The 12,301-nt window shown below is 51.4% G+C and overlaps 1 protein-coding gene across 3 annotated transcripts in view; it reads right to left on the bottom strand.

The window, feature by feature from the left end:
* Positions 1-12,301, bottom strand: part of Dnmt3a (DNA methyltransferase 3 alpha) — a 112,797-nt gene that overhangs the window by 48,705 nt on the left and 51,791 nt on the right. For all 3 annotated transcript variants that reach the window (XM_042696633.1, XM_042696630.1, XM_042696631.1), the window contains exon 4: positions 2,025-2,295. In XM_042696633.1, coding sequence (XP_042552567.1) covers positions 2,025-2,295 — 271 coding nt within the window. The remainder of the gene's footprint in view (positions 1-2,024; positions 2,296-12,301) is intronic.

Consider the following 12,301-nt stretch of genomic DNA (forward strand, 5'->3'; position numbering starts at 1 on the left):
CTATCTGGGATCCATACGGCAAAGTGATCTTTCCAGTAACAGAGGCCTGTTGGGTCACCCCTGAGAGGGCCTGCCTTGGCCACCTGCCACCCACTGCCACTCACACCCTACCCACTCCCTACTTTAGTCTTGTGGCTTCTATCACATCCCTTGGTATCCTGCTCCCACCTACCAGGGACACGCTTAGAGCACTAATCACCAGACAAAGTCACATATTTTAAAGTATTTGGTGTCCCTAGCCAACAGTGAGGTCTTGGAAGACCAGAACCAGGTTTCTGTTTCCCCAGATGGGCAGGGGTCCTGACAGACTAAACTGTACTTAATGAATACGTATTGGCTGATGGCAGGAGCTCCTGAAAACAACCAGAAACTCAAACATGGAAATTCCCAACTGCAAATAAACCTTTGGGGCCAAAGAGCAGCCCTGGAGCTCTGAAGTTAGAGTCAGGAGAGACTTGCTTGGACCTAGTCTCCATGCTAGCAGTATTCTAGCACTCTGAAAGTGAACTACACTTGCCCTAGGGGAGCACCAAGTCAGATTGGAAGTTGTGTGTGTACGTGTGTGTGTGCGTGCGCACGTGTGCATGCGTGCATGTGCATGCACTGCTAGTATGGCTTGAACTCTGCCTCTTGCTCTTGTTTAGATTTTTCCACTTAAGGCTGGTACTCTACCACTTGAGCCACAAATCCACTTCCAGCTTTTTGCTGGTTAACTGGAGATATGAGTCTTACAGACTTTCCTGCCTGGACTGGCTTTAAACCACAACCCTCAGATCTCAGCTTCTTGAATAGCTAGGATTACAGGTGTAATCCGCCAGCACCCAACCTACCATGTCTGTTTGGGAAGGACAATGGGCTTCTGGCTCTTTTGCACACCTGGCATTAGCAACTGTGGGGAAGAGAAACATTCCCATGAAGTGTGGTGGACAACAGGAGGGCAAGCCCCACTCCAGAACAGCGGAGGTGAGTGAGAGGCACAGGAGCAAGATTTAGTGAATCCTGGCTCTGCCACTTACAGAGCTGGAGGCTGTGAGCAAGTCATTTTATAAGCTATAACTTTATTATTATCCCCTTAAGATGGGAATAATAATACTTCTTGAATATGATTGTTTGCTCAGAAAGTGCTTTTGCACATAGTGGAGCATCATAAATGTTTGTTGAATAATGAATGAAAGATATCTTTAAATAAGTTTGGGAATCTCTTTTCTGGAAATGTTCCCTTCTGCATAAATATTAGTTTTGGATTCATGCAAAACAAGGATGCCAATTAATCAATTTACTCATGCCATCATACACACTTGGAAGGAAGACTTTTTGAAATTAAAATGCACATATGCAAAACAACCTGGCAGGGCCCTGGGAGGATCAAATGTGATAATGTATGAGCAAGTGCTGTGTAAACTGCGAAGCCCTGTACAAATGCTAGTTGTCCTCATTACTAACTTGTTTACAGCTTGGTTGGCCCTGAAATCTCTGGCTTAACCTGAAAGAGAAAAGTGGGCAACTTGCCAGCATTCTGAGGCTAAGCCAAAAAGTCCCCAGATGGAGAGGCCTGGGCTGGGCTGCCCTAGCCGGCGCTCCCTCAGCCTCATCGCCACAACCAGATTCCCAGCACCGTGAGCCAGCTGCAGTCCTCGGCACTGGAGGAGGTGAGCAGGCATCCAAAGAATAAGAAGATCAGACGGGAGGCTGGGGAGGAAACTGAGGCACACACCAGCCAAAAAGGAAGGGGGGAGGGTACCTGTTGTCCTAGTCTAGCAATCCTTGGCTTTATGCAAACCCACTATTGCCAGAGCAGGCTTTCCCCCCCGCTCCATGTAAAGCCAAACTTCCAGATTTTCATGTAAAAATACTTGATTTTTAAAGTACTGGCAACTATTTTTTTTTTTTAATGTCTAAAACATTATGTGAACCAAATAAATGTATAGAGGCTGCATTCAGCAGGTTGCTTCCAGGCCATAGCCTTGGCAAGTAGACTGTCAGTTCCCACCCCAGCTCACCCTCCTGGACCTGTGTGGACTCACCCTCTTCCGCGGGGGCTCCTCGGCCCTCTTTGGGTGCACAGCAGCCGTTCTCCACTGCTCTGGAGGCCTCAGGTGGGGTCTCAGCTGCACCTTCTCCCTCAGCTGGGGCCCCTCCCTTCTGCCCCCCAGCGGGGCTCCCCTCCTCTGGCTGGGGCTCACTCCGCTTCTCCAAGTCCCCATTAGGTAACAGCTCTGAGGGGCCTGAGTCCTGGGCCGTGGAGGGGGACTTGGAGGGCACGGCAGGATCCTTAGGTGTGTCACTGCTTTCCACCTGGAAAAAAGGATGAGAGACACACAGGGGAGGATTAGACCTGTGATCTTCACCTGTTTTGGATCAAGGACCCTCCGAAGTTCTGGTGGAAGTTCTGCATCCATCCTCTGTCCAAGAACCTGTGTTCTTTTTTTTTTTTTTTTTTGGGGGGGGGGTCCGGTCGTGGGGCCTGAACTCTGGGCCTGGGCGCTGTCCCTCAGCTCTTCAGCTCAAGGCTAGTGCTCTACCACTTGAGCCACAGCGCCACTTCCGGCTTTTTGCTTATGTGGTGCTGAGGAATCAAACCCAGGGCCTCATGCATGCAAGGCAAGCGCTCTACCACTGAGCCACCTTCCCAGCCCCTTACCTGTGTTCTTATACTGCCAGCAGATACATTTGCTTTCAACATCAGAGGGACTGTGGGCCTGGCCCTTGAAGTTAAAAGAGTTCTGTGGACTCTAGCAGAAGGCACAGGGCAAGAAGCTGAGTAGGTTGGCCAGCCTGGTCCCACTTCTCCAGGGCCACCCCTAAGGTCCCCAGCTCATGAAGGCTCTCCCACTTCTAAGCCTTCTCTGCAGCCCCTCCAAGCAAATGCTCTTCATGCTATCCCTCATTCGAACTGGGTCCTCTCCTCAGAAGATGCCACCAGATCAATGGTGGGGGAGCTGGCCTCACTTTGGTGGTCAGTGCCCTTCCAGCTTTCCTTCTGTTTCTCAAAGTCACAGGGTCAAAGGACGCCTCCCACAGAAGCCTCCGCCAGGCCCAACCCTGGCATAGCTGCCTGCCCTGCAGCTCAAGCCCTCTAACGGTCCATAGCCTCCTAAGCATAGGATTCCACAGGTCCTTGACACTTTTCACTTTCTCCCCTGGGGGACTGAGGACTGAGCCTGCTAAGAAGGAAAGAATCACCTGGCTGCACCCTGGGCAAAGCTTCTTCAGGATCTCTCAGCTTCTCCAGGAAGCAACTGAGGCAGCTGAGTCTCTGGGAGACTTTGCTCAAGGCCAGCTGCTTTGTAAGAACAGAGCAAGGGCAGGAGAGCCAGTGCCCGCTGTGCTGGGAAGGTGCTCTCCGCCCTCAGCCACCTTGGAGACAAGTGGCTGAGACATGCCAGGAAGAGTGGAGATGTTCAACTTGGGGCTGGAAGTGGCAGGATCCCTGCACTCAGCACTCTGCCACCCTCACGGGTGCCAAGCTACACTCAGTTAACCCTTCTTCTGCAAAATGCTTTGGGTCAGGAAGGCGACAGGCAGGGGCAGACTGGGCTCAGCAAGCCTAGCTAAGGCACTGCTTGCGCAGGACATCCACCTGTAAGATGACTGAGCAGGCGCAACCAATGGGCATGATGTTGCTCTCACTCTTCCTCTTTACCACCAGTCAGGTGAGGGAGGGGTTCCGGTATGGTGCAGCATAGTGGCTACAGGGTAGCTGTCTATAGATAAAGACTATGTATGGAATATCTCAAAAAGCTGGAAGGATTTTGAATGTTTTCACCATAAATGAATGATAAATTTTTAAGAAGCTAGATATGTTTAATCTGATATTCTACATATATCAAAACATATGGTAAACTATTGATGTGTACAATTTTGTCTTTATCTTTTAGTTAAAATAAACTTAATTAGTATTAAAAAGTCAGGTATATTATGAAAAGTCAAACTGCATAACATATTGTTAAATGGTTAAAACTCCTATTTCAACAGGTTGACTCCAAAACCACCCATTCACGCACTGTTCTAAAACCCACTATTATCTGTTTGTCAAGTGTCTGTTTTAGCCTTTTTCTTTGCAGCCATGTATGTCATGTTTACCCACACAGATTCTCACACACACACGCACACGCACGCACACACACACACACACACACACACACACCCCAGATCCACACCGTGTGATTATAAAAAGGTCTCAGGCTACTCATAGCTTCTGCAACTTTCTTCCCCCCTCCCCTAACAAGCACCGTAGGCATCACTCACACTACTGCATGTGGCTCTGCCTCCTGCCAAGTGATGCCCATGATTCATTTGAACAATGGGGAACTTGGGCCAATTTTCTTGCTGCTGCAGAGAGTACCATGGTGCGTGCAGACCCTGACACCTGCGGGTTTCTAGAAGGGGGAGTCCTGGGATGGACTAGTCGGGTTGAGGGTCTGCCTGTCTAAGCATGGGGAGAACAGCACAGCACTGCAAGCGCAGCCTGAGAGACACCCCCACCCCCCTTGCTCAGCCTCACTGCCAAAGCTGCTTGTGCTCTATAGGTCTAGGACTAGAAGTCTGAGCCCACTGCTATCTGGTGAGGAAGATCAGGAGTGGCAAATTGGACAAGGGCCTTAGAAAAACCCTACAAACCCAGTGTCCTTCCAGATATTCCTCTCTCCTGGCTGGGCTTCCCACCTGAGAAACCTCCAAGCAGCTCTCCCAGGGAAGCCGCACCCATGCATTCCTCAGAGCCAGGGGGCTTATGGGCAGTAGCAAGAAAAGGGAGTGCCTGGTGAGAAGGAGAAAGCCAGTGGAGCCAAGGCAGCTGGACACAGAAATGGAAGTGGAACAGCTTGCCAGCCGCTGCCTCAGCCTCCAGTCCTGTGGCCCACCGCACGATCTAGAATATACCTCACTGGTGTGAATCCGTCACCCGCTTCTGGGTGGGAAGGAGAGGTGTGCACTGCTGCTCTGGTAGCCAACCCCTCTGAGCTGGCATCAGGCCCCTAAGATGGCACTACAGGGAGGTGAGAGTGGGTTACATCTGGTGAAAGCAATTTCTCACTGTGGTTGGGTCTTCCTTTAGCTACCTGCTGCCCTGCAGACCTGCTAAAGACCACTGTCACTACCTACCTGGGGACCACCTTGTTTCCTTTTGCCCTGGACTCAGCTTCCTATTCACTACCCGCTCCAAAGCATAGGGATCCAGGAATGCAGCTGAGACCCAACCTTGGCAGAAGCTGGCCTTACACTGAGTTAAACTCCTACCCCAGCCATGCCAGGAGAACTCAGGTGTCATCTCAGACACATCATTTTCTCAGAGGAGCAGGGCAGTATGCTAGGTGGATAAGGGGTGGATGGGGAAAGCCACACAGGTTTTCAGCAGCTGAAATGGTCACTGGTCCACACCAGGCTCTCTTCCCAACCATCTCCATGCTCCATTGCCTACCGCTGCTCCAGTGAGCCCCATTAGCCACAGCTCAGGGATTAGAAGGAGTTGATGACTCCTGCCATGGTCATCCCCAAAAGCTGGGTGTGGTGGCTCATACCAGCAGCAGTGGGAAGCGCAAACAAGAGGATTAGGAGGATCATGGTCCAGGCTAGACTAAAACAAAAGTGAGACCCTATCTCAAAAATAACCAGGGCAGGGGCTGGGAAAGTGGCTCAGTGGTAAAGTGCTTGCCTTGCATGTATGAGGCCCTGGGTTCGATTCCTCAGCACCACATAAGAAAAAAAAGCCGGACGTGGCGCTGTGACACTAGCCTTGAGCTGAAGAGCTAAGGGATAGAGCCCAGGTCCAGAGTTCAGGCCCCACAACGGACAAAACAAAACAAAAAAACAAAATAAAACAAAACAAACAAAAAAAAAAAAACAGGGCAGAGGCTGGGAACGTGGCTCAGTGGTAGAGTGCTTGTCTAGTATGCATGAAGTCCAGGGCTCAATTCCTCAGTACTACGTATGAAGTGGCGCTGTGGCTCAAGTGGTAGAGTCCTAGCCTTGAGCAAAAGAAGCCTAGGGATAGTGCCCTGAGTTCAAGCCCCAGGACTGGCAAAATAATAATAATAATAACCAGGGCAAAAGCATGGCTAAAGCAGAACATCTTCTCAGTCAGTGCATACTGGATTCAAGCCCTACACTGCCAAAGATAAGAAGGACCCCTCTCTAAGTGTGATGTGCACTGGGGCTCACCAGAGTAACTGGGCAGGGCTAATCCACCTACTATAGAGAGGGAAGGAAGGGAGTGAGGGAGGGAAAGGAGGTCAGAGGGCAATGGAATAATGCAGCAGTCCAGTCTCTGGGAAGGAGCCATGGTATCTCAAGTGAGAAGCCTGGGGGAAGACCCTGGGTTTCATGCCTACAGTCATTCTGTTTTGTTTTTTTGTCAGTCGTGAGTCTGAACTCTGGGCCTGGGCACTGTCCCTCAGCTCTTCAGCTCAAGGCTAGCGCTAGCTCTACCACTTGAGCCACAGTACCGGCTTTTTCTGCTTATTGTTGAGGAATCGAACCCAGGGCCTCATGCATGCAAGGCAAGCACTCTACCACTGGGTCACCTTCCCAGCCCTCATGCCTATAGTCTTCTGCACCTGCCTACTGGCTGCCCTGTAGCTCCCCTCTCTCTACCCTGTTCCAACTCTAGTTTATCACTCCTGGAGCACAGGGACTTGCTTGATCTAGTGTAATTTAGCATAGAAACAGGGCATATGGCAGTGCTCAATAAATATTCTCTCAACCCAGAACTGGAGATGGCTCAGTGGTACTTTGTATGGCATACACAAGGCCCTGGGTTCTATCCTTGACACTGCAGAAAAATAAATATTCCCAGTGGTTTCATTCATGGAAAGGACTAGGTTAAACATGTGAATGCTCTGCTCATAAGTCAGAGCAGGCTTCAGCCATGCTGCCATATGAGATGAAAGTGCTGGGCCAGCTGTTTTTGTTTTCTTTTGTTTTGACAGTGCCATGAAAGGAGACAACACAGTCCTGAGACACACACATTCCACCCGTCACCTCTGGCCACTCAGAAGGTGCTGGCAGCAGCTGCAGATGACAGCTTTAGAAAGGGGACAGCAGCGGCCAGCACCACCTCTTCGCCTCTCTCAGGGGCTGTATGGGGCCATGGGAGGTCGTGAAGCCAGGATCCCAGGTATGGATGGAGCTAGGTCCTGCTGCTACCTGCAAGCCTCATTCCAGGTCTCTGGATTCCACCTACCAGCTTCAGGCTTCCTCACAGTTCACTGCTTTTGCCTTCCGGCCAGACAGCAAAACCTCATCTCTGCTCCAGGATAGCTGCACCCTGCTTCCACTGTTCCTCCTCTTCCTCCTCAGCATCTCCTGTGAGCAGCACATCCTGAGCATAGTACAACAGGGGTCCTTGGGTGGGAAAACTCTGTCACTTCCCCCAGGACATTTGGCAATATATCTGGAGACATTTTTTGGGGGGGAGGGCGGGGGTCTGGTCGTGGGGCCTGAACTCTGGGCCTGGGCACTGTCCCTCAGCTCAAGGCTAGCGCTCTACCACTTAAGCTACAGCGCCACTTCTGGCTTTTTTCTTTTTGCTTATGTGGTGCTGAGGAATCAAACCCAGGGCCTCATGCATGCAAGGCAAGCGCTCTACCACTGAGCCACCTTCCAAGCCCCTGAGTAAGTAGGATTATAGGTATGAACCACTAGCTCCCAGCTTTTCTTAGAAACAAACCAAAAGACCAACAAAACCCTGTGATACAATATACATAGAATTTATCTTAGCTATTTTCAAGTATATAGTAAGTACACTCACTTTGTGCAAACCATCACCATCATCCACCCTAGAACCTTTTCATCCTAGACAAAAACTCTATTCACTAAACAGTAAGCACTGGTGCCTGATTAAGGAATATTTTAAAATCTGTCTGCCAGGTGCCTGTAGTTCATGCCTGTAATCTTGGCAACGCAGGAAGATGAGATCTGAGAATCACAGTTCAGAGCTAGCCTGGCTAGCTAGCAGGAAAGTCTGTGAGACTCTTATCTCCAATTAACCCACAAAAAAGCTGGAACTGGAGCTGTGGCTCAGGTGGTAGGACTCCAACCGTGAGCAGAAAAGCTCAGGGTATTGCCAAGCCTTGAGTTCAAGCCCCAGTAACTGGCATAAAAGAAAAAGAGAGAGAGAAAAGAAAAAAATTCTCCCCTCTTCATCCCCCTCCCCCTGCACCCCCAGAGCATGGTGCTAGGTCTTTGGATTTCTTAGCCTTCCTCCATCCCCATCTTCCAAAGCCCCTAGCATGGAACCAGCAGGTGTGAACAGCTGCCGGTTGGCCTGGCCTGGCCTTGAAGGATGGGGTAGTCTTCCACAGAAGTCACTCGGTCCTGGCCCACAGCACACTACACTTGTTTACAGTACTTCTCACCCCATCTCATTACCCTGCTCACCACACTGAACCTAATTATTTGTTTATTGGCTCCCTCCCTCTTAGATTGCAAGCTCTGCCTTATTTATCTCTTTCTTTTTGTCCATGTACAGCTCTCCAGAACCAGGCCCAAGACCTGGCATCCATATGCTTATCAAATAAGTAAACTTAATTATCCCAACCCTAACGCAGCAAGTGCTGTCCTCACTCTTCTGAGGACACAAGCCCCAAGGCTTGCCTCTGATCATGTCCTCCATGATGAAGCTTTCAAGGTGACCCGGGCACAGGAGGGCTCTCTCTCTAGGGTAAGTTAGGAGAGCCCCAGCAATCCCATGGTTCCCAGAAGGAAAGCAGGCTCTGTGTGCAGAAGAGGGCAGCGTCTGCCTTAAGGAAAAGCCAGTAAGAAGGGGCCTTCTGCTGAGCCAGGCCCCCAGTCCCATGCCTCAGTCTTCTCCAAGGCAGGGCAAAGGGTTCTCCATGGTGTGTGTGTGTGTGATTTTGAGTTCCTTTATTACAGTGTGTTTACACACAAAAGCCAAAAACCAGACGTACAAGATGTGAGGGTGATGTGGTGAGGGAGGTGGGGCCCAGGTGCCTGGGGCGCAGTGCTCATTCAGGCAGGGGCCAGAGGGGGAGGGGAGGCTGCACAGCGCCCCTCCCCCTCCTCTACTGCCAGGAGCCACGGAGCTCCTCCTGCCTTCTCTAGGTCTGCTGTTGTGCCTTTAAGGCCTTGGCAGGGTTCAGCCATCCGGGAACCCTGGCATCTAGCCAGCATGGGCCCTTGACACACAGTCACACATGCACAGCCGCACAAGGGGTTCACCCCAGCCTGGCAAACAGACACCAACTGCCTCAGTGGGGGCAAAGGTTCGCATGGATGCCAGGAGCAACGGAAACAAAAATATACCAAGTTGCCCTCTGCTCACCCTGCCGCTCCTCACTCCCTCGGGTTCTTCAGATCCGGCGGGTCCCTCAGCCCCCACCCAGCCTGGATTTTTCCAGGTTGACTTTAGTTTCAGGAAACAGCCAAATGTCCAAGCAAGCAGGGCAGCCCTGCCCCCAAAGCACTGGCACTGGGCCACTACTGCCTGTCCCCAGCCCTTCCTGCAGCCCCCTTTCCCTGGCAGCTCTCTGCCCGAGAGCAGGAAGTGGCCTGTGGCAGCAGGGAGAGCCAGAGCAGCTTACCCCATGCCCGCTCCTAAGACAGGTCCCCAAAGGTCCCCCTGCTCAGCCTTCCTGGAGTAATGGAGTCAGACTTCCAATGCTTTGCAGCTAGTAGGCAGACAAAGATCTGGCTATTTCCTCCCCTCTCCCAGTCCCCACTCCCCTGCCCTGAGGAAAAGCTAAAAGGGCCAGCAGTGGAGTCAAGGACAGTAGGACCAGGGACCAAAAGCCATTTTAGAGCCTGGGTACCCCTGCTCCTCCATTCCCCACCCCCCCATTCCCTACACTATCTTTATTATGGAGCTGCCTTTCTCCTCTTCTCTAGAGCATTCTTTCTCCACTGTGTGTGTGTGTGTGTGTGTGTATGGGGGGATGTTGGGGCGGGACAGGGATCCTCAGGGCTCTGTCAAGTCTCTGCTAGGCTGTCACAAGCCAAGGCAAAGGAGGCAAGAAGAGACATGCCTAGTGAGTGGCCAACCCACTGACGATCATCTCCAGTGGGGACACCTGTCTACCTGGAAGGAGGCCTGGCTGTGCTCTTTGAAGTCAACCTCAAAGGGCTCCAGGGTGAGCTGGTGGCTCTATTTGAAAGAGCCACTTACACAGGAGATCCAAGTGTCTAAGTCTCTTTTGAAGCCTTTTTTTGGGGGGCGGGGGGTGGTGTAGGGTGTGTGGTGCTGGTCCTGGGGATTGAACCCAGGGCTTGGGCACTGTTCTTGAGCTTTATTTTCTCAAGGCTAGTGCTCTTTCCACTTGAGCCACAGCTCCACTTCTGGCTTTTTTCTGACTAGTTTATTGGAGATAAGAGTCTCATGGACTTTCCTGCCTGGGCTAGTGGTCTTCAGATCTCCGGCTCCTTTGTAGTTGGGATTATAGGTGTGGCACCAGTGCCTGGCTTTTGAAGTCATTTCTATTTCCCATGTCTGCCATGGGAGGGTGGCAGGTTTGGGGAGAGGGACCTGCCCCATGGAAAATGGAGCTTTCTTCTGACGTGTCCTCCCCACGCCGCAGCACCGTGCTCATCCTGCCCCTCCCAGGAGGACTTCAGCTCATTCAGCCTCTGTCCCTGCACAATGGAGAGACATAATCTCTTTAGTCTGTCCTCACTTGGCAGCCTGGCCTTCCCCTTGATCGGTTTAGCTGCCCTTCTCTGGAACTTTTCCAGTTCACTGATGCCTTTCCCGGGGCAGGAGAGCTGAAATGCACACAACTCTCCAGGTGGGCTGAGGAAAGGAAGCCAGGGTCAATGATGCTCCTCGAATGTGTGGGCTGGCCAGAGCCTGCTCAGCAGCAGATGCAGGTGCCACTGAGCCTGTAGGAGGACAGGGTGGCAGAGACTTGTGGGCATATGACTCTGGTGAAAGTCAGAGAGGAACGCATATAGGCAGAGGGCTTTTCTGAAAAACAAAATGGTGACTCTGAGATTTCACTTGAATGCTGCCACAGTAAGACTTAGCTAGCTAGGGCGGGGTGCTACATACCTGTAATCCCAGTACTCCAGAGCTTGAGGCAGGAAGAAAGTTTCAGAACAGCTTAAGCTACATAGTGTACTCTGTCCCCACCCTCACCCACCCCCCCCCCCAAAAAAAGAAAAAAGACCAGCTATATAATTTGCATTTTGGCAGCCCTGGGGGTGGAACTCAAGTTCCATGCTAGGCAGCAGTCTACCATGGCGCTACCTACCACCCAGCCCTAAAATCAGCCATCCACAGTGGTCCCCACCTGCTCTCTTCAGAAGCCTCAGCCTCTGACAGTTGTCCAGTCCCTGCTGTGTCACTGCTGGGGCCTGCAGCATGCCCTCTCATCCCCGCCTCCCTAAACTTCCCCAGGGGACAGCAGCCCTGGCCCACTCCCCAAGGCCTTGGGGCTGGTTTCTGGACCTATCCACCTTCTTTCCATTCCACCTCCAGGCACTGGCTCACACCCCAGGGTGAAAGTCTGCAAGTTCCCCGTTCAGCACTTCCACCCCTTCATACAATCACATCTTTCAGATAAACACACAATTCCAAAAGAAAAAGAGCAAAAACTGCTGGGCATGATGTCCACACATGCAATTCAAGTACTTCAGGAAGTCAAGGCCGGAGGATTGTGAGTTGAAGGGCAGCCTGACTACAAAGCAAGACTCTATCCTTTTTGTTGTTGGGGGGGGAGGGGGTCAGTGTTGGAGCTTGAACTCTGAGCCTGGGCGATGTCCCTCAGCTCTTCAGCTTGACGCTAGTGCTCTACCACTTGAGCCACAGAACCACTTCTGGTTTTCTAGTGGTTTATTGGAGACAAGAGTCTCACATACTTTTCTGCCTGGGCTGGCTTTGAACCACGATCCTCAGATCTCAGCCTCCTGATTAGTTAGTATTACTGGACCCAGCCAAGACTCTTGTCTTTTTTTTTTTTTTTTTTAAAAGGAAAATTCCTCAGGCCATCTACAAACTACCTTTCCAACCCAGATTGGGCACATTTTAAAAATGAAAGTCTATGCCACACAGCAGCCAGACCCCTCTGCTCACAGGCCCTGCCTCTGCCCTCCCTACCCCTACAACATACTTGCCCCAGCAGCATCCCTTTCCTTATGCTGCTCAGCAAAGCTCAACAGTGCCTGTCATTTTCCCCTTGGCTCTTCCTTCTTGTAAGCCCCACATTCATCTACATGATTTCCCTAGAAAATCCCACAGTAGCTGAAGTCCATGCCACTTCCATAGTGGACTCCCCTGGTACTGACTTGATGGCTCCAACTGGGAAACTGCAGGCAAGAGCTAGGAGTCCTGAACCACAAGGGCTGCATCACA

Source organism: Dipodomys spectabilis, unplaced genomic scaffold (assembly GCF_019054845.1).
Source record: "Dipodomys spectabilis isolate Male_0828 unplaced genomic scaffold, ASM1905484v1 ptg000210l, whole genome shotgun sequence".
In the NCBI taxonomy this organism is placed as follows: domain Eukaryota; kingdom Metazoa; phylum Chordata; class Mammalia; order Rodentia; family Heteromyidae; genus Dipodomys; species Dipodomys spectabilis.